Here is a 22,907-nt window from a genome sequence, read left to right as displayed (position 1 = left end):
AATGGAGCCTTGCTCTACCATTTGAGAACATATAAACTGAACTAAATTTTAATTTGTTAGAGACTTGCGTGTTTTCACTTAGATATACTTTTTTTTTTTTTTTTTTTTTAATCACTGGTAAGGAATTGAACCAAAGCTAAACATCCTGGAAATTGTTAAACCTGCGGAAACAGTTGAAGTAGTTATTGATCCAGATGCCCACCACGCGGAAGCGGAAGCACATCTTGTCGAGGAAGCTCAAGTGATAACGCTCGATGGCACGAAACACATTACAACCATTTCAGATGAAACCTCGGAACAAGTGACGAGATGGGCTGCTGCTCTGGAAGGTTATAGGAAAGAGCAAGAACGTCTTGGGATACCCTATGGTAATAAAATACATAATAATTATGTTAGGTAGAATAATAAGAATTAAGCTTGACGTGGAAGACAGTAGGGTGAGTAAATTATCTATCTTAAATATAGAAATTTTAGGAAATATATTGATTTTCTTTGTTTTTGTTTTCTTTTTTTTTTGGACTGTAACATATGATGGTGCTGGGAATACAAAGATAACAAAGAAAAAAATCTGCCCTTAGGGCATTCACAATGTAGTTGAAGAGGGAGAATATAAATGAAAAAAGATAATTGCTATAAAGGTAACATGTTTTTAAGCTGTCAATAACTGGTATAAAGAAACATACTATTAGAATCTCAAAAGGATCATAGTGGTCTGGGGGAAAATTGGGAAAGAGTTTCTTACAGACAAGGAAACTGCTAGACATTGCCGACAGGAAATGTTTGTGCAAAGCTGAGAAGTGGGAGTATGTGTGAGTAGTGAGACAGTGCAGTGGGTAAGGAGTTATTCTGTAGCATTGTAGAACTGTTTTTGATTGATGGAAGTGACAGTTGAAAATGAACGTGGCAGTGGTATATGGCATAAGTTGGAGCAGGTAGTTTGGGTGTGACTAGGTGATAATACTTAGGTTAGCCTGGACCAGGTGATTTCTGTGGGAGCAGAAAGCAGGAGATGAATCAAAATAGTGATGGGACTGAGCAACTGATTGATGGATTGTGTGAGGGTAGAAAGGGGAGATTCAAGTATTGATCTAACTTCTCAAGCTTGGGTGACTAGGCAATAATAATATAAGAATTGGTTACATCTTCATTATATATTTCCTGAGCCAGGCACCATGTTAAATTCTCGGCTTTCAGTAGTGCACAGGAAAGATAGTCCATGCCTTCTAAACCTTAGTGGGGAATGTAGGAAAGTCTGGTATTGGAAAGATTTTTCAAGGGAAAGTGTTGATTGTACTTGATTTTCAAGTAATAGTACAAATTCAACTAGAGGTCACCAGAAAGTAGTTTCAGGTGCACAAAATTGGGACTGGAGATAAAGATGTTATCTGGGACTCAGTCACATTGAATTTGTGTTAAAGTCCTACAAGTAGATGCAGTCTCTGACAGAGAGAGATAAAATGGAAGAGAAGATAATGCTGGACCTTGTCAACATTTAGGGTTGAGGAACAGGAAGCAGGGGAGACATGGAAAGCTTAACAGATAGAAGGAAAATAAGAACTGTATATAGTGCCGATGAAATTGGGAAAGAGTTTTAGATGGTCACAAGTCTCAACACTGCTGAGAAAGTCAAAGAATGCTGACTGAGTAATATCTATTACATTTGGTCATTAGAGGCTCATTGGTAGATTTAGATAAAAGCAGCTGCTGAGTTGGAGCGACAAAGCTGAATTATAAGAACTAAATAAACATTGTAGAAATGGAGAAAATTGAGTATTAATTGGGGGGGGGGCAGGTGGGAAGAATGCTGGGGGAATAAATAAATAATATTGAAGGTTCAAGAGTTGGTGGTGACCTGAGTGTATCTGTAGATAAATGGTGTGGAACTAGTGGGAGAAGGAAAGATTAAAGAAGCAAGGATAGGAGTTATTCACTGGAGCATAACAAGATAAAAGAGTCCAGTTTGAAGGATGAGACCTAAGCCATTCCTCAAAGAATAAGAAAGCTGTTAAGACCAAGTCTAGTGGCAGTGTGGATCTTTTCATTTGCTGTCAATTTCAGGTTTTTTGTGTAGCATCTCAGTCTGGCCCTGTGCTGCCCAGGGCCGTAGTCACCAGTCCCATGTGAGCACTTGAAATATGCCTGGTCTGAATTGAGATATGCTGTAAGAGTAAAACACCCAGTACAAAAGGAAAAGAATGTAAAAATCTTATAAATTTTTTACCTAGATTACATGTTGAAATGAAAACATTCGGATGTATTAAGTGAAATTATTATCAAAACGAATTTCATCTGTTTCTTTACCTTTTTTTTTTTTAAAAAATTAATTAATTAATTAATATATTTTTGGCTGTGTTGGGTCTTCGTTTCTGTGTGAGGGCTTTCTCTAGTTGCGGCGAGCGGGGGCCACTCTTCATCGCGGTGCGCGGGCCTCTCACTATCACGGCCTCTCTTGTTGCAGAGCACAGGCTCCGGACGCGCAGGCTCAGTAGTTTTGGCTCACGGGCCCAGTTGCTCCACGGCATGTGGGATCTTCCCAGACCAGGGCTCGAACCCGTGTCCCCTGCATTGGCAGGCAGATTCTCAACCACTGTGCCACCAGGGAAGCCCTCTTTACCTTTTTAATGTAGCCATTAGAAAATTTTAAAGTTACGTTGTGGCCTGCATTATTTTGGACAGTGCTGATCTAGACAATTTCAGCCTTCAGTGCTGGGGAGTTTTCCTTCATTATTATTTTGATAACAACCTTCTGTGTTTCTCTGTTCTTTTTCTAGAACTCCTATCGAATCTCCTGGGTTGATCATCTACATCTTTTTTCTTCCTTAGTTTTCATCTTCATATCTATTTGTACTACTTTCTGCCAAATTTTCTTTTTTTTTTTTTTAAATTATATATTATTTATTTATTTATTTATGGCTGCGTTGGGTCTTCGTTGCTGTGCGTGGGCTTTTCTCTAGTTGTGGCGAGTGGGGGCCACTCTTCGTTGCGGTGCACAGGCTGCTCATTGCAGTGGCTTCTCTTGTTGGCGGAGCACAGGCTCTAGGCGCGTGGGCTTCAATTAGTTGTGGCACACAGGCTCAGTAGTTGTGGCTCGTGGGCTCAGTAATTGTGGCACATGGGTTTAGTTGCTCTGCGGCATGTGGGATCTTCCCGGACCAGGGCTCGAACCCATGTCCCCTGCATTGGCAGGAGGATTCTTAACCACTGCACCACCAAGGAAGTCCCTTTCTTGTCTTTATATTGCAACCTGATTTTTGTTTTCAATTTACAAGGGCTGTTTATTTTGGTTGTTCCCTTTCCATAGCATTCTGATCTTATATGACAGATATCATGTTTTCTCTCCTCTCTATGTTGATTACAGTGAAGTGAGGGTTTATTATTATTTTTTTGTTGTTTGCAGTTTGTTATTGCATTGTTTCTGCTTCCTCTGGGTTCTGTTTTTCTGTTTATTTTTGGTCGTCTAGTGGTTTCCTTTTAGTCTCTCAAATGTCTGGTTATTTTTTACCATCTGTTCATATTTAAGAGTGAATAACTTTAAAGCTAATTAGTTTGAAGTCGTCTGGAAGGGGTTTGTCCACTATGCTGGTAAAATGGGGTGTTGGTCATTGTATTAAAAGATTTTCAAGTGTCAGCATGTATAGATCTTTTTCCTGGGTCTCCCAACTTCTCTGGAAAATTGGCCAAACACCTATCAGGAGTAGAAGGTTGGGGTGAGGATTTAGGGTTGATGTGTGTGTGTGAATGTTGCATTCTGGAAGTGGAAAGGGGAGTGGAGTGGGTGGAGAGGGTCTCACTCTTCGGTTTGTAGACCGGTCTAAAGTGTTCCTGGTGCCTACGTGGTGGGGAGATGCTTTCATTTCTGTCATTTCCCACTCATGTTCCTGTGAGTTTACATCTTTCAGAAGTTTCTTTACTGTCATTTTACTAAGGACTTAGAGAAAAGAGGCAGGGAGAACATGCATGGCAATTAGTTATGTTAAACTAGAAGACCTGATATTATTTAAGAAAACAAGGCGGACTAACTATTTTCCCCTAACTTTTTGATCTTGATACTTTTTTGTTCATGTTTACATAAAATGTGCTTACTTGAACTTTGAAGTGTGTTTCAGGATAGCTTTTCTAACTTTCCAGAACTCCTTCTGTTTGTTGTTTTTGATTAGTATTAAAAGATAGAGCCTCTTGCTTTCTCAGTTCCTGTCTGTTCCTTGACTTCACTTTTATCTGGACCTCCTCTTTCCCTTTCCCTTTCCTTCGAGTTTCGATACTACTCAATTTCAGTTCCACTCCCACCAATTTCTCCTTATTGTGGTCTTCTCTTCTGGAAGTGATCCTTGGCTTAGTTTGAAAATTTCACAGGTGCTTCACTGCTCCATCCCCTTTAAAGCTGACCATGGACCTTTGTATTCCTCTGCTATTGGGTTGGGCAAAACTGTGCTTTCAAAGAATACTTCCTGGCTGTGTTCAGTTTTTTGCATGCTCAGGATGGAGAGTGAGATGTTCCTTTGCTTCCCTCTGCTTTCTCCTGCACAGATGCTGATACCATACAGGTCTTGTGACTGTTACTGCATTGTCTTCACCTGCATGTATTTTGGGTTCCATAGGGATATCATGTCACCTGGTTTAATTGTAAATGTCCATGGATTTTTGGTTTTGCTCTCTAGTTGCTTTTAGTGGTGGGTTTTGTTTTGTTTTATGTGTGCATTCAGAGAAATTTTAAAACTTTGCTGCCATCTTCTTAGAATCTTCCTTCCTTAACTTCTTTGTGAAAAAAATCAAATAAAAAATCAGTTCTGTGGCTTTCAATCCTGTATTATGTTTGATTCATTTTTACTGTAAATTGGCTCTTGATAAGTACCTAAGTGTTATTTTTCCTCACTTATTTTCTTATTGAATAGCATGCATCTTGGGGACATATAATCAATACCATTTGGATAGATTACCTTCTCCGTGCAGAAATACCTATACCAAAATTAATTCAGCTAGTATTTATTAAAATTCTGTGAGTAGAAATTCCGTTACGTGCCAGGGATACAATCATGAACTATTTACACATGTTGGCCATCTTTTTTATTTGTGAATTCATTCAGTAGTAAAAAATGATGAAGAAAATGAAACTATTTGGATTGGATTCACCTTTTATAGATTTAACAAATGTACACACAAAGCGCCGTGGTAAGCTCTGAAGATTCAGTGGTTTACAAGACACAGTCCTTATATTTAAGACCTCAAGGTTTTATAGGGGGAGACAGCTGAGTAGACATGCAATTAACGTGTTGTATTGTAAGTGCCACCATAAGGGTAAGTGCCACCATAAGGGTAAGTGCAGGAGCTACTAGCTTTTTACAAGAAGTAAAAGTAAAAAAAAAAAAAAAAAGGAGAAGAAGAAGTAAAAGTGAGGAAAGATTACGTTCATATTTTGGAGAATACGTCTCCCCAGAAACCCCTTATAGTTTTTTTTTTTCAGTGCATCAAATCATACACTACTACAAAATAATTTTTAAAAACTTGTTTAATTTACTCCATTTCCTACAAGGTAATCATGTATTTTATTCTTCCATTTGGCCCACTGGAGAGCAGTTTTGCATTTTGTTTTTCTTGGGAAAATTCCAGACTAACTGATGGAGAAATAAATGAATCCATCAAAAATTTAGATTAAGAAATTGAAAAGGAGCTAAGGAGAAAATAGAGCATAAGAATCTTTTTTATTTCATATAATGAGTTTATTTACTTCACTTACTTGAAAAATAACAACCTGTCTGGATTTTATCTGCATGTTTGTGTGTGTGTGTGTTGACAAGTTAACTGTAAATTTATATAATATCTAAGATGCAACTAGGCCAATGCTAATATTTTTCTCTTTAGATCCCATACAGTGGTCCACAGACCAAGTCCTGCATTGGGTGGTTTGGGTAATGAAGGAATTCAGCATGACCGATATAGACCTCACTACGCTGAATATTTCCGGAAGAGAGCTCTGTAGTCTCAACCAAGAAGACTTTTTTCAGCGGGTTCCTCGGGGAGAAATTCTCTGGAGTCATCTGGAACTTCTTCGAAAATGTATAAAATTGAAATTATTGTCTATTTGCATTGTAGCTTAAGTTTAGTTTTATTTCTTTATAACTTTGTTTTCATCTAAATTGTTCATTGATAATAGCAATAATAATTAACATTTATTAATTGTGTAAGGCTGTGCTGAGAGTTTTATATGTATTATCTCATTTGATCTTGTACTAATGCCACAGATCATTACTTTCCTTATCTTTTCAGATAGATAGGAATCTGAGGCTTAGAGAGCCCCTACAAGGTTATAGAACCTAGGGTGAGGCAGAGCCAGGATCCAAACCCAGGCAGACTAACTCTAGAATCCAAGTTCTGAAGTAAAATTCTATGCCCTGCATTTAGCTCTGTTCACATATTCTAGTTGTTGACTTCTGTTTCATCAGTCACTTCTGTCCTTTATGCTCATCTTCTAGAAATTTAAGATTATTTGTTCACAGATGGCTTCCCTCTCATTCCCTTCATTATTGGGATTAAATCTTTTAAAATGTCTTTTAATTGAATGGGATCTTAAGGGAGAAAGGGGAAGTGTAAGTATGCAACCCACCATCTTGAATTGGAAGCCACTGGTTATAGTGTTACCATGTTGCTTGACAGACATTATTATTATGATTATGGCTGTCCAACAAAAAGAGCTCAAATAGATGTAAATTATTTTGCTTGAATTTTAATCCATCTTATATTTCAGTGACTGTTAAAATATCTTAGCAGTAACCCATTCCCTGACGCTGTTAAATAAATCAGGAATGCTAGCCAAACCCATATAGTTTTCAGAATTTGTGAATAGGACACTCTGACTTTGTTTTATAATGGTTATGGATGAAAATGTAACTGGTAGCATTTCATCCTACTGTGTACCCAGTAAGGGGACAGATATGGTAGAGGGATTTTTCACAGTCATTTAATGTTTAGGGTTTTCATCTGCTGTTGAATAAGAAATGAGCTCTGTAAAGAGGCTTTCCTTCATTGTTTTTATTGGTAGTATCTCTCTTGTGTTGGTTCTCTTAAATATTAGGAGGAAAAAAATATTTAAAAGACTTATTACATTCATTATATTTACAGGGTTTATTTCCAGTTTCAGTTCCTATTAGATAAATAAGTTGAATGTTCTGGTTGAAAGTTTATCCTTGGCTTCACAGGTTTTCTTCTCTGCAGAGCTTTTCAGCTGAGTAAGGTAAATTCTGAATTGTTTCAGGTTTTTAACATGTAAGTTATGTTTACCGAAACATTTTCTTGTAGGGACTCTCGAGAATAGAACAAGGACAGTGTTTAGACTACAGTTTAGTTTTTCTCAAATTCATGGTTTTCGCTCTGTCTCCCGGGTCAGCACTTTTTGGTTGTTTCTCTCTGGTTCTCCCAGTGCATCTCAAATGTTAAAGCTCATTCGGAGACTTTTCCTAGTACAGGGGGCAGAGAAATCTTGTGTATCTTTCCATCTCCTTGCAGTCAGTAGCAGAATGGGTCTTCTTCAGAAGAGCTCTGCTCTGGAATTGTTTTGTTTTCAAAAGTAACAAAGCCCCAGAGCCTAGATGAGTATCTTAGGGAATTCCTTGCTTATCTGGCCGTGGTTCTTTGCCTGGTGAGGAAATCCCATCTGGTTTGGGAATCTAATTCTCAGAATCTGGGAATGGATAGGGTGATGTGTAAGGCTATTTCTGGCAGACTTTCTATAATTCACAAGCCTTACCTCTCAGAACAGGCTCCTTTGGGTCTAGTTCTCTGTCCCCTCCTGTAGAGTGAAGTCTACAGCATATTTCTGAAAGGCATTTATTAACCCAGCATTTATTATGTTTTCCTCAATGATCTACCAAGGAGACACAGTACTGAACAGATAGGCTCCATCTTTACATATTTGTGTTAGTTTTCCCACCCGAGCCACCAGCTTCCTGCAGCTTCCCTTCTGGTGGAACTTCACCGAAGTCCTACAATACATGGGGAAGATAATTAGGAAGCGTTCCAGTAGTACCAGCTCTATGATGTCCTTCTTCATGTGAATATGTCTTCTGTCACCAAAGGCACAAAGCTCTCAGTTTGCTGAGGGTCTTCTTTAGAAAAAAGAATTGCCTTATACCTTTAGGGTCCAAAGTTTCTTCATAAAATGGCTCCGTACACTCAGAGCTTTGTCCCATAGGGCTCTGCTTCCTTCATGCATGACCAGGATTTGAGGGTCTATAGAGGAATATGATAATTAGAGTGCCTGTATGGTCTTGGACCAGCCTTTCCAAAGCCCCTCTCTTTCTGTGTTCTGCCTTGTTATCTTGAGAGTTCCCCAGGAAACAAACCAAACTCCACTCTGAAAATCAGGGCTGAGAAGCTGATCTTACAGATCAGGAATGCCTGTGCTGTGTGGTGGTGACTCTCTTTCGCCTCTTTTTGGTCTAGGGCACTGTGTTCATTTACAGTCACGAATGGAACAATTTCATTCCAATAGCACTTTGCCTTTTCAAGTTACTTTTATAAAATGTGAGGGAAAATATACCACAAATATAAAGCATGCATTTTTCTTCAAGAGGGGCAGTGGTTCTTGGGGAGAATGCTCAGAACTAGGAATGTGGATAAAAGAATAGTGTCTTCAATTTACTGAAAAGTTAACTATATTTCAGGCATTGTGCTTCTTAAAAATATTTTCCTATAATCCTTACAAGCACCTCATAAAGTGGTAGGTGGGGGTATCTCATTTCAATATGAAGAAATCAGTGGTGAAGTTGGTTGAATAATTTACCATAGTCACACAGCCAGTAAGTGAGTGCTAAGATCAGAACCCAGATCTGAGGCTAGTTCCATGTAACTGTTTAAACTCCCAAACTCAGGACCCCCAAAGAAAGCTCCCATCTGATAGGTAGGATTCAGATCTCTTTTTAGTTTCCCAGTCCTCTCCAGCTCTGTGTCTTTAGTTGGATCCTGGCATGGCATCCTAAGTAGAACTGTGTTGGGAGCCCAGGCCCCAGGACTCACTCAGTACACAGATGACTGCTGGTAGGTGCAATTTCAGTTCAAGAGAGAAGCATCCAGTCTATGACGGGCACTAAATAGGCTGAAGGAATATAGACTGGGAAGTGTAACTCTTGTCTGAGAGGTAAAGAATAGCATTTAAGTAGGGAATAGCAACAGATGAGTAATGAATGGTTCGCCAAAGGGTTACTAGGACCTTTTACACTGTAACTCATGTTGAGAGCTGTATTTGTAGACATGTTAAATTATTTAGTTCAGTTGTGACACTGAGGACGGCTACAATTCCACTGAAAATTTGGCTGTCTTTAAGAAGAAGCATTCTAAAATTAAAGCCATTTTATTAAAAAATGGATGTTAGAAAAGTAAATTATGATGCTCTCTCAGATCATCTTGAAGAGAAAGAACCTTTTTGATGAAGAAAGTGTATCTAAATAATTTCATTCTGATGTATATTCTCATCTTTGATCTGTTATTGAAGATTTCCTGTTTTACATAAAACATAGATAAATAGATTTAGAATAGGTATTTACATTTAGAAAACCCTGGTTCTCTGAATAACTTTTCTGAACATGAAAAGAATTTGGAACTTTCCTTCTGCTACTTCTCGTAAAAATATCTTTTCCCTGTAAAATGACTATCAAAGATTTTTTTAGGTTATTATGCCAATAAGTTTCAATTGTTTGATGTTTTGCTTTTTTGTTTGCTTGGTTTTTGTTTTAGTTGTGGAGTTGTTTTTTTTTTTTTTTTTTATTAAGTTGAATTTTACTGGATTGGAGTTTGCATTTCTGATTTAAGTGAAAACAAAAAATTTTTATGTGTGTTCTTCAGATGTATTGGCAAGCCAAGAACAACAGATGAATGAAATAGTTACAATTGATCAACGTGAGTATTCATGTGCCCATAATATGTGGCCCATTTATCAGTAAGAAATGTTTTCTTTATTTAGTACTGCAAGGTAGTAAAAAGAAAAACTAATTTTTAAATTTCGTATGAAGTATTTTAGATATACAAAGAAATAATAAAGTATAACCAACATCTGTATATACCATAAGAGATAAAACTTTATATATCAGGTTTACCTGTTATAGATCCCATTTTAAATGACTGTCCTGAACTTGATGTTTATTATTCTATGCATATTTTATCTTTTTACCAACTTACATAACCATAAACACTTTAGGGCATTGTTGTATACATGTCTAAACTTTTGGGGAAAAATGGTGATATACTGTGCATATCCTTTTGTAACTTGCTTTTTTGTTTAACATTTATGAGACCCATGTTGATACACGTAGTTCAGTTTTATTTTCACTGCTATATATTATTTTTAAAACTTTGTGAACATCACTGAATGAATATTGTAAGAATGCATGTGAGATTCTCTGGTTGTAATATCATGGGGTTTCTACCCTTTCAACCTTACTAGGTAAGACCAAAGTTTTTCTCAAAGAGGGTATGTTTGTACTCTTATCAGCGGTGGAACGTGAATTCTCATTTGTCCACATTCTCCAAAATTTGATAAACCATTTTTTATGAACAAATATTTTAAAAAATGATTTTTTAAATAACTTTAATGTATCACTAGATTTATCACATCAATAAGTTTTTCCAAAATAAGGAGACCAACTTTTATTCGCCACGTTAAGATTCACAAACTGTAATACCGACATTATACCTTATCCTCTGAACTTGTGCTGAGGTAATTAGAGGGGTGTTAGTTAAAATAATTGCGTTTTATTTCTTTCAGTAATTTTTTTTCACTGTTTGTATTGGAAGGAGAAAAAAAATTTTTTCCCTTGTCTTGCTTTGCAGCTGTGCAAATTATTCCAGCATCAGTGCAGTCTGCTACACCAACAGCCATTAAAGCTATAAATAGTAGTGCAAAGGCAGCTAAAGTACAAAGAGCTCCAAGGATTTCAGGAGAAGATAGAAGTTCACCTGGGAACAGAACAGGTATTTTTGCATTATCATCTGATATTTATAAAATTTGTCGAATTATGTATATTTTGTTTTATTTCACAGTATGAAAATGTGAATATGGACTGTTTCTCTGGCGATACGTAGCATTTGTAAAAAAAAATTTGTGTTTTTAGTGTGGCTGAGGTATGCACTAGAAGACCTGTGTGTTGTCTTTTGCCCTCTGTTAATCCATAGCATTGTGGTCAATGTTTGTCATTCTTGTCAATTTTTAGGAAACAACGGCCAAATCCAACTGTGGCAGTTTTTGCTAGAACTACTTACTGACAAGGATGCTCGAGACTGCATTTCTTGGGTTGGTGATGAAGGAGAATTTAAGCTAAATCAGCCCGAACTGGTTGCTCAAAAATGGGGACAACGTAAAAATAAACCTACAATGAACTATGAGAAACTTAGTCGTGCATTAAGGTAAGAATTTATTACTTTTCTTTAAGTATCAAACCTTTCTAAAAAATAGCTTCTTATTCTAGTGTAAACACTATTATGTAATGATGTTAAAATACTTGTTTATAAAATGTTGTTTTCTTTATATAAATAAAAACTAATTCACATTTATGTTAAAAATTACTTCTTAAAAATTTTTAGTAATAATTTGAGGTACATAGAGTATTTTAAAAGATGATTCTAAGATTATTTGTTTTTATCTGATTTAAAAGCATGTACTATGTTTAAAACCAGCATATCTAATCTTTGAGGTTTCTGCTGTTTACATAACAGAGATGCTATTGTTTGGTATAGGTGAACTGAATGAGTGTAAATTCTAGCAAATACGTAGATATTGTCAATTTTTATAATTAGATGCAAAATGTCAACCCATTTCCCTGTTTTTCCTTCCCCCACAATCTGCCTAAATCTGAATATCCAAACTTTACATCAGTTGAGTTGGAGTAGAATAATTATTTATAATTTCTCGTAAGTGGTATGAAAGTTTTTGACATAATTACTGTCATAAATTATGCTTATTACAATGATAGAAATTCAGTATGTGCACTTAAGTATCTGAGAAGTAGGATATATAGGAATTATGTCTATTTTTTTGGAAGAGTGAATTTGGTAAAGCAGTTCTGCAGTTTACCTCCGTATTCCTAAATAACATGCTTTTACTGCTACTTCATGTTTCACTAGAGCATTGTTTGTGAATTGCACACGGAGATTACGATTTACCTCTCATCATTAACACACACACCCTTCCCATCCCTTCATCCAAGTGTAATTATATAATTATGTGGAAGTGTTGGTTAGATCAGTATTTATTGTTACAGGATCATGGCATGTAAGTACTATTACATAGTTTATCATTATTTTTCTTTTCCAGAATGACCATTTGTTTTCCTTAGCATACATAAGTAACTACAGTGCTTTATTTTCAATGTACTTATCACTTATTCAGTCTCAAACACTTTGCCAACTATCTGAAGATCCTTTCTGTATAATCAGTTTTGACAGTTGATGTGACTGTGTACATAACAAGTCCCCTCAAAATTACAGATGAATTATTAGAATTAATAATTAAGATGTCACTTCTCCCCAGATTGGTCTAACTTTCAATGCGGTAACTGCCTGAATAAATGTTTTCATAGAACTTGACAAGATAATTGTAAAATTTATATAGGAATATAAGGTATCATGATAACCAGGACACCTGAAGAAGATTAGTTAACAAAGTGGGAAGACTTGCTCTACAGGATATTGAGACTCACTGTAAAGCTACAACAACAGTAAGACAGTGTGCTATTTGCTTAGGATAGACAAATAGACCAAAGATTAGAGTAGATAGCCCGAATAGAACCAAGAATATAGGAACATTTGATTTAAAGATGGCAGTGGGGAAAAGACCTACTTTTCAATCAGTAGTGCTGGGACAGTTGACTATCCATATTGACCCCTTCCTCATAGCATACTAAAAGTCAATTCTATGTCGCTTGTAGCTCTAAATGTGAAAGTAAAATAGGGAGGCATCTAGAAATACCTACTTGACTTCAGTAGATGAGGAAAGACATTAACAGAGCCAAAAGCACTAACATAATGGAAAAGATCAATAAATTGGACTACATTTAAATTTAAAACTTCCGGTCATCAGAAACCATCATTAGGAGGGTGAAAGTCAAGCCACACGTATCTGATGTAAGACTCTTACCTGGAATATCTAAAGAACTCTTACAAATCCATAGGAAAATTAGGAAAAATGGGCAAGAAACTTAAGCAGACACATTAGACTAGAGATTGTCCAAATGGCCAATGAACATATGCAGTGGTGCACAGCCTCATTAGTAATCAGGGAAATGTATTTTATTTATTTATTTATATTTATTTATTTATTGGCTGCATTGGGTCTTTGTTGCTGCGCGCGGGCTTTCTCTAGTTGCGGCGAGCAGGGGCTACTCTTCGTTGCGGTGCGCAGGCTTCTCATTGAGGTGGCTTCTCTTGTTGCGGAGCATGGCCTTTAGGCACGCAGGCTCAGTAATTGTGGTGCACGGGCTTAGTTGCTCCCTGGCATGTGGGATCTTCCCGGACCAAGGCTTGAACCCGTGTCCCCTGCATTGGCAGGCGGATTCTTAACCACTGCGCCACCGGGGAAGCCCAGGGAAATGTATTTTAAAACCACGATAAAATGGTACAGTGCACATCCCAGAGTGGCTAAAATTAAAATAATTGCTTGTACCAAGTGTTGGTGAGGATATGGAGCAGTGGGAATGCTTCTACACTTTTGGTAGGAATGTAAACTGTGGCCGATAACCCAGCAGTTTGTCTTCGAAGGATGTACCAGACAAAAATGTACATATATGTTCACATGCATGCTTATAGCAGTATTATTTATAACATCCCCAAACCAGAAACCACCCAAAAATCTATCAACAGTAGAGTGAATAAATAAACTATAATATACAAGGGAATACTATGTATCCATTAAAAACGCACTGATATGGGTGAATGTCACAAACATAATGTTCAGTGAAAAAAATCCAGACCCAAAAGAGTATATACTGGATTTATATAGTAGAGTTAAAAAAAAAAACAGCAAAACTAAATTACAGCATTTATGGATGCATGTTTGGGTGATAAGACTATAAAAAGAAGCAACGGAATTATTATCGTGAAACAGGATTGTGTAACCTTTTAGAGCAAGGGAGGGGTGATGACGGGGAGGCGCCGCAGAGGAGCTCTAAGGTGCTGACAGTGTTCTGTGTCCTGACCTGAGTCACAGTTAACAGGGGACTGTCCACTTTGTAATAAATCACTGAGCTGTTCGCTTTCGTGTCCTTTCTGTTTGTGTAATATATTTCCCAATTTCAAAGTTTTTTAAAAATATAAGATAAAAAAAAGGGGTGGGGAGAAAAGAAATCATATCCATGAAAATACAGGCATCGAGGCTTCCCTGATGGCACAGTGGTTAAGTATCCGCCTGCCAATGCAGGGGACACGGGTTCGAGCCCTGGTCCGGGAAGATCTCACATGCCACGGAGCAACTAAGTCTGTGTGCCACAACTACTGAGCCTGTGCTCTAGAGCCCACGAGCCACAACTACTGAGCCCATGTGCCACAACTACTGAAGCCTGCGCGCCTAGAGCCCGTGCTCCACAACAAGAGAAGCCACCTTAATGAGAGGCCTGCGCACCGCAATGAAGAGTAGCTCCCGCTCGCTGCAAGTAAAAAGAAAGCCTGTGTGCAGTAACGAAGACCCAACACAGCCATAAATGAATGAATGAATGAATGAATGAATGAATGAAAGAAAATACAGGCATTGTGTACCTTTCTACTTTCTTCATTTTAGGGAGGAAACAAATGCAGTGAGTGCTGTTATATGTGGTCGTATGACGCATCTACTAGATTGGAGGAAGTATTAAGTAAAATTAAGTGTTAATTTAAATGAGAATGTATGTGTATGACGTTTTATAACCTCTTACCAAGAAACATATGATTATACCAACTCCATTTTTGTTTTAGAAATGTAAAACCACTTTCCCTCTTCATTTTCCTTTTTTCGCAAGTGTCTTATTTGTTACAGCCTTACATATTATGTAGAAATTTTCTTAAGAAATTGAAATGCCTACAGCATTTTAACTGGATGACAAGCATTTGTGGTTTGTGGGCTGAGATCTAAATTCTGTATTAATGTAATTGACAAAAAAGGAGACAGGAGACTATGCCCAGTGTGTTATATCTCTTACTGGGAAAGTGAACATAACCATTATACTTTAGCTGTTCTAGAATTAGGGAAAGATGACATAATTTCCTGCATGTAGTCTTTTCATTAATGGATTTTTGGTTAAACTGAGTGATTTTTATAATAAAATCCTGCTAAATGTGATCGTTTGTACCACTGGTCCTTTTGCAAATAGTTGTTTCTTTTGTAACAGCTCTTCGTCAAATGGCGCAAATGGGCAGTGCAGTTTTAAAGTAAAGGCTCCAAAATCTGCCAGCCCAGAAAAGTTTCGACTTACCTTTTTTTCCTATTATTGGAATTGGCAGTGCATTTGGGGTAAATAAAGTCTGTTTTCCAAAGTAAGTATAAATCCAACTCTGTTTTATATCCATAGAAAACAGCAATAAACCAGACTTCTAGAGTGATTTACCCAAATGTACCTGTGTAGGTTTAGAAACATTGTTTCTTTCTTTTTTTTTTTTAAATTTATTTATTTATTTTTGGCTGTGTTGGATCTTCGTTTCTGTGCGAGGGCTTTCTCTAGTTGTGGCAAGCGGGGGCCACCCTTCGTCGCAGTGCGCGGGCCTCTCACTACAGCGGCCTCTCTTGTTGCGGAGCACAGGCTCCAGACGCGCAGGCTCAGTAGTTGTGGCTCATGGGCCTAGTTGCTTCACGGCATGTGGGATCTTCCCAGACCAGGGCTCGAACCCGTGTCCCCTGCGTTGGCAGGCAGACTCTCAACCACTGCGCCACCAGGGAAGCCCAAGAAACATTGTTTCTTTATGATGTCCTCTTTTATGTTTTTCTGTATCCTCTCTTTTTTTTTTTTTTAAAGCCCTTTTGCTTACTCTTTTGAGGCTCCCTATTGGTTTGGAGAATTTCTCTGAAAGGGGAGAGCCTTTACATATTAAAATGATAAAGATGAAAGCATAGCTACATAATAAAGGATTTTGTACAAGACAGAGAGGAAATGGACATTCCAACAATCCAAAGAATATGTGTATTAAATTTTTATTCATATTATATGAATAAAGCTGTATATCAATATAGCTTCTATTTTCTAGAGGGCTATATGTGGCAGTCATTGTGTGCTAAGCACTTTACAAAGATAATCCTTTTAATCTTCAACAATTCTATTAGTGTTAATACGGTTTTTTTTTAAAGAAATTCACGTTCTTTAAATTTATTTATTTATTTATGACTGTGTTGAGTCTTCGTTTCCGCGCGAGGGCTTTCTCTAGTTGCGGCAAGCGGGGGCCACTCTTCATCGTGGTGCGCGGGCCTCTCACTATCGCGGCCTCTCTTGTTGCGGAGCACAGGCTCCAGACGTGCAGGCTCAGTAATTGTGGCTCACGGGCCCAGTTGCTCCGCGGCATGTGGGATCTTCCCAGACCAGGGCTCGAACCCGTGTCCCCTGCATTGGCAGGCAGATTCTCAACCACTGCGCCACCAGGGAAGCCCGTTAATACTGTTTTTAATGTCATTTTATAAATGAGGGATAAAAGCTTAGAGAAAATGTGCCTTTCCTGTGGTCACAAAGGGTAATAAGTTGAGATGTTAGGTTTTGAATCTCGGCGTTCTGATTCAGAGCCCTTATTCGTAGGCTCTATTACTGCTCCCAAAGTTTTTTGTTTTGCTTAGTAATGTTTATTTATTTATTTATTTTTAAAAATTTATTTATTTATTTTATTTACGGCTGTGTTGGGTCTTCATTTCTCTGCGAGGGCTTTCTCTAGTTGTGGCAGGCGGGGGCCACTCTTCATCGCAGTGCGCGGGCCTCTCACTGTCGCGGCCTCTTTTGTTGCGGAGCACAGGCTCCAGACGCGCAGGCTCAGTAGTTGTGGCTCACGGGCCCAGTTGCTCCGCGGCATGTGGGATCCTCCCAGACCAGGGCTCGAACTTGTGTCCCCTGCATTGGCAGGCAGATTCTCAACCACTGCGCCACCAGGGAAGCCCCCAGTAATGTTTATTTTTAAATCAGTGTTTCATCGTAATTTTTGAAAGTATGTTTTGAAGATTTAGTACATAAAATTTTAGAGTGCTTAGCATTGAAATTTTGTTCTGAAGTTTCCTTGGATAATAACATTAAATATTTTATATAAACTCAGTGTTAATTGCTATTGTGATAGATACAATACTAGGCTTCTTCTTATGGAATAATCTGTGAAATATTGTAAGAAGTCCAAATTTTTAAATTTTATTTATTTATTTATTTACATCTTTATTGGAATATAATTGCTTTACAATGGTGTGTTAGTTTCTGCTGTATAACAAAGTGAATCAGCTATACATATACTTATATCCCCATATCTCCTCCCTCTTGCGTCTCCCTCCCACCCTCCCTATCCCACCCCTCTAGGTGGTCACAAAGCACTGAGCTGATCTTCCTGTGCAATGCGGCTGCTTCCCACTAGCTATCTATTTTACATTTGGTAGTATATATAAGTCCATGTCACTCTCTCACTTCGTCCCAGCTTACCCTTTCCCCTCCCCGTGTCCTCAAGTCCATTCTCTACGTCTGCATCTTTACTCCTGTCCTGCCCCTAGGTTCTTCAGAACCATTTTTTTTAGATTCCATATATATGTGTTAGCATACGGTATTTGTTTTTCTCTTTCTGACTTACTTCACTCTGTATGGCAGTCTCTAGGTCCATCCACCTCACTACAAATAACTCAATTTCGTTTCTTTTTATGGCTGAGTAATATTCCATTGTATATATGTGCCACATCTTCTTTATCCATTCATCTGTTGATGGACACTTAGGTTGCTTCCATGTCCTGGCTATTGTAAATAGAGCTGCAATGAACATTTTGGTACATGACTCTTTTTGAATTATGGTTTTCTCGGGGTATATGCCCAGTAGTGGGATTGCTGGGTCGTATGGTAATTCTATTTCAAATTTTATTTTCTGTTTTGTTTGTTTTGTTTTTGGCCGCACCACACGGCCTGTGGGATCTTAGTTCTGCAACCAGGGATCGAACCCCGGTCCACAGAAGTGAAAGCCCACGTCCTAATCACTGCACCACCAGGGAATTCCCAAGAAGTCCAAATTTAAAATTTTTTTATATAGGCCTAATGTGTTTTCTCTTTTTTAAAGGTATTATTATGATGGGGACATGATTTGTAAAGTTCAAGGCAAGAGATTTGTATACAAGTTTGTCTGTGACTTGAAGACTCTTATTGGATACAGTGCAGCAGAGTTGAACCGTTTGGTCACAGAATGTGAACAGAAGAAACTTGCAAAGATGCAACTCCATGGAATTGCCCAGCCAGTCACAGCAGTAGCCCTGGCTACTGCGTCTCTGCAAACAGAAAAGGATAATTGAGCCCAGGACCTTTTGGGAGTCCAAGGTCTTTCTTAAATGTTAGAGCAAGTATTGCTCTTACCTTTATTACTGAATTTGAATCTTCTTTTATTTCTAGACTGTACAATCTGTTGCATGATTTTTTTATAAATATTTCATACTCTTGTGAATTTGGATCTTTTTACTTTGAGCATATATTTTAGAAAATATGTATGTTAAACGATCACCACAATGTCTTTAGGCAGGTTCATTGTGGGATAGTTTGTTAACAGTCAAGAAAGCTAAACTGGTCAGTATTAATGTCTAGCCCAACCAAAAATAGCCAGTAGCTATTGATGAAAAATAAATGAAAGTATCTCCAGGAAACAGTCTGGCTTAACTATTTTTGAAAATATAACTGTTTCCCCTCTCTGCTGCTTTAGATGTTGCTTTACATAGAACCAGAAAATGGAATTTTTCACAGCTGAAGCATGTATGCCTGTTTCATCTAATCAAGCAGAGCTAAAATAGTCATATCAAATAAAATTATAATATTGATAAATTACTGAACTAAGAACATCACGTTATTAAAGTAATTTATATATTTGCAAGCAAAGGACAGTAAAAAGACTGGCAGAGGAACAGTGCTGAAGAAAGAGATCCAGGTTTAAATCTGGCTTTACTCAAGCCAATTTTAAGAATTTACTGTATAGCTATTTCATAATGTCAGGCCAAGAGTTTAAGTTATTATAAGAGAGGCATTAAATTCTAATAAACCAACTATTACAAAAATTCTCAAATGATCTCTGCTTTCCCTATCAGAGATTTAAAAAACTGAAAAAGTATACCTCAACCCAAAAATAAAAGTTTGGTTTAGTTTGGTTTGGTATGGCTTTTTTTTTTTTTTTAATTACCCTGTAGTGCTGGTTTATTATACAAAGCAGCTTATATAGTCCTGGGTTTCTGATGAAGTGAAGACTTTAAATCAGTCAGTAGTACTTTACCTTTCAAGACATTAGTAAATTACTTGCAAATAGTTTTAAAAGGAAGTTTTGAACTCCAGTGTAGGCAGACTTTTCTTAAAACAAAATTTCCCATGTATTTAATTTTTTCCTTTGAATATTATATATGAGTGTACAGATATCTATATGTCCAGTTGACCATCTTATATATATATATACATGTACACACATATAAATGAAGACATAATATTCAAAGCAAAGATACTTCAAAAGGTGATAACTCAAAAAAAAAGGTGATAACTCATTTAAAAAATTCTTTAAAAATTAAATAATTCTTACATATGTAAAACTGTTTACTTAACACAAGCCAATACGAAACAGAAATGGCTAGAAATGTGTTTCTTTTTTTCTTGCTTGCTGTGCTTGGTTTCCTTGCTTTTTTTCTTTTTGTTTTAAGATATTATGCACGAATCATGATATGAGATACTGGCAAATAATCCTCTTATAGCAGAAGATTGATTCTCAAATATTACTTTATGTACCTTCTCCCTCATCATCGCCTTTAAATCCATCCCTCTAAACAGCCTAATAAGAGCTCAGTACTTCTGACTAACTAGGAGGAAAGTGCCGTGCTAATGCGGTCAGAGAGGCACTGCTAGCAGTGGCTGCCGCTAGTGCTAAATGGTGGTTTGGAGAGAGCCACAGGGCAGGGGTCTTAGGGGCAACGCGTAGAGGAAGGCGTCGGTGACCTGCTTTTCTGGGAACCTCAGATCATACTACTAAGTGTTCTGCTGTCGGACTGCAACGTGTAATGTCACGTCATTCATATTTTTGTTGTGTCTAAGTCCTCTAAGACCCTGCAGTAGAATCTAAAAAGAATAAAATTTGTAATTTCCATTTTTACCTTTTTATAAACACATACAGAATAGACTGACAAATTATTAGTTTAATTTGGATGCTGTGATTGCAAGAATATCTGAATAGAATAGCAATATGAAATAATATATAGAAGCTCTAGTTCAGATAACAGATAGCTAAAAAGAAGGTTTGCACCATCCTCTTACGGCCTGGGAAGTTGACAAGTCACTTACAGTTTTAAAATAATAATAATAAAGTTTACTCTTCCGGTATATTATCAAGAGCTTAAAAATATTGACTTTTTGATTTAAAATGCTTTGGGGGAGACATGTTAAAGTTTTAGCCAAGATGACAGATTTCCGTTATGTCTCAACTGTATGTATATATATTTTTAAGACAAGGAACACCCATATTTCTTCTAGATCCCTAAAATCAAACTATTATTTCTTTTTTCCTTATGTGTTCCTCAGATACTTTTTTTTTTTTTAAAACCACATTCTATCCATTTTCTTCCTTTTGCAGTTTTTATTTTATTCCTCATTATCATTTGAACAGAGACAGTTCTCATACATGATCAGGTGCTGTTTCTTTTTTCTTCTTTGCCTCTCACCATTGTTTTCTGCACCATAGCATAAGTAATGAGACTAATTTCCCCAGTTGACTCAAGAAACTTCTGTTACTTTGTCTCAACTTATAAATAAACTATTTCCATTGTCCTTATTGAGGTTGCAGTTATCAGAAGCCAAGTAGTCTTTTCTTTTGTTGAAAGATAACTTGTGTTCTGAAAGAAAATATAAAATAATTTGCTCTGCTTTTATGAATGAAATTTCCATAGAAGAATTTACAATATATTCAAAAGGGAGAAAGATAAAATTATTGGCCATCTTCCATACCATGTAAGTACAAAAATAATGAAGTGTGTTCAGTTTTGTTTTAAAACTTTTTTTCCATATGAGATTCTCATTGAGCCAACTTTCATACATATCTTGCTGACCTTAAGTTTAGAAATTTGTGTTGGCATCAGAAAATCAAACAAATTAGGCAGAATTGCTCTGTGGTTGATTGTCACATGAATTGACTCATCACATTTATTTTTGTGTCAGTCTGTGTCAGTTAATTAGGAAAAATTGTTTAGTTGTTTTTCTCCCCTGAATAAATGGTGAAATTCAACTATGATATTTCTTTAAAGGATTGTGCCTCCGAATATTTTTGGTGAGGTCTGCTGTTTTACATATTCATCATTTTATGCTACTGCCTTTTAAAAAGAACTAATGTATCTTTGAAATAGCACAAAAATGTTTTAAAATTCATAATTTCAAAACAACATGTGACTAACTTAATGTCTTCATATCTAGAGGGTATAAAAATATTGATATTTCAGTGATATTTCACTTGCTGCCAGAAAAAAATATTCTCAATCTTTTGTAAGAGGGAAGAGGATTTTTGCATACATTTTTACTCTTTAAATAAAGACACTTGTACTGTCATAACAACAATTATGTATTTCTTTGTGGCTTTTTTTTTTGTAATTTTACATAAGACAGTTATTTTCTATTTTTACTCAGATAAAAAAATATTTGTGCATAAAATGTAAAAATAGTAAAATGAGAAAAATAAAACTATTATACAGTATATTTCTGTGTTTTTTAGAAGTTTTTTCCCCATCATACAGATAGTCTCAAATTCCTGGGATATTAGGTTAGATGAAAATATGACAGTTCACATCTAGTATATTATGCATATAATTCCCATATACTTTACTTAGAAACTATCAATTTGGGAAGAACAAATTCCACTGAACTAAAATTAGGTGTTAGAGAGTTTAGTCTTAAGAAAATAAATGAAAACCCCATCCACAAAGCTGAACTGTTTCAGAATAGCAACAGAAGAAATGGTAACACTGAGTACTTGTCAGAAGGGAAGTCGATGATCGTTAAAATAGAAATTCTTAGTAAAGTTTGTGGTTTTTTTGGTTTGTTTTGTTTTTAATTATGAAAAATGACCTCTCCATGTTGGCTGAGAAACCAGGACCAGAGTATAGAGGGGTGAAAGGGGACAGGAGAAAAACCTGACTTAAGCTTTTGTTTATGGTCAAGCAGTGATCACATTTTGACTGACATGCTTTAAAAAGAAACAGTTTGAGTGAAATAAACTGCTTTTCACACTGTCTAATTTTATCTAGTTTGAAGTGATGAAAATCATCAGTTAGGAAATTAGTTAGGTATATTTGTCCTCCCAAGACACTTTTTTTGTGTACAACTTTAAAGCTTAATTTGCAAGCTAATAAGCACATGTTTAAAAGACTTTTTACTACTGGCAAACTGATTTAGAACACCACTTTTAAATTTTTCTGTGGTGTGAAGGATGACTTTTTTATTTCCAATTTGTCACAGACTAAAACTTTTATAAAAAAGTGAATTAATGTGGGGAGGGGGAAATGGGGAGTTGTTTAGTGGGTAGAAAGTTTCAGTTTTACAAGATGAAAAAGTTCTGGAGATTGGTCACACAGCAATGAATATACTTAACACTACTGAATTGTACACTTAGGCATGGGTAAGATGATAAATTTTATGGTACGTGTATTTTACCACAAAGCTTTTTTTAAAAAAAATCAATTACCAGGAGAATTTAAAAATTCAATTAACTCACCAAATTAACAATACAGAGGGAAAAAA

General features: G+C 36.6%; 1 protein-coding gene across 6 annotated transcripts in view; it reads left to right on the top strand.

The window, feature by feature from the left end:
- GABPA (GA binding protein transcription factor subunit alpha) overlaps positions 1–21,866 on the top strand; it is a 38,827-nt gene extending 16,961 nt beyond the window's left edge. For 5 of the 6 annotated variants that reach the window (XM_082391953.1, XM_082391952.1, XM_082391950.1 and 2 more), the window contains exons 5-10: positions 123–368; positions 5,860–6,054; positions 9,835–9,888; positions 10,819–10,959; positions 11,199–11,391; positions 18,226–21,866. In XM_082391953.1, the coding sequence (XP_082248079.1) occupies positions 123–368; positions 5,860–6,054; positions 9,835–9,888; positions 10,819–10,959; positions 11,199–11,391; positions 18,226–18,454 (1,058 nt within the window). In that variant the 3' untranslated portion in view covers positions 18,455–21,866. The remainder of the gene's footprint in view (positions 1–122; positions 369–5,859; positions 6,055–9,834; positions 9,889–10,818; positions 10,960–11,198; positions 11,392–18,225) is intronic. The other variant, XM_082391955.1, reaches the window with a different exon arrangement.
- Positions 21,867–22,907: the final 1,041 nt, after the last annotated feature.

The sequence above is a fragment of the Balaenoptera borealis genome (genome assembly GCF_965194805.1).
Source record: "Balaenoptera borealis genome assembly, chromosome: 5".
NCBI lineage: Eukaryota > Metazoa > Chordata > Mammalia > Artiodactyla > Balaenopteridae > Balaenoptera > Balaenoptera borealis.
This window is presented reverse-complemented; position numbering and strand designations above follow the sequence as displayed.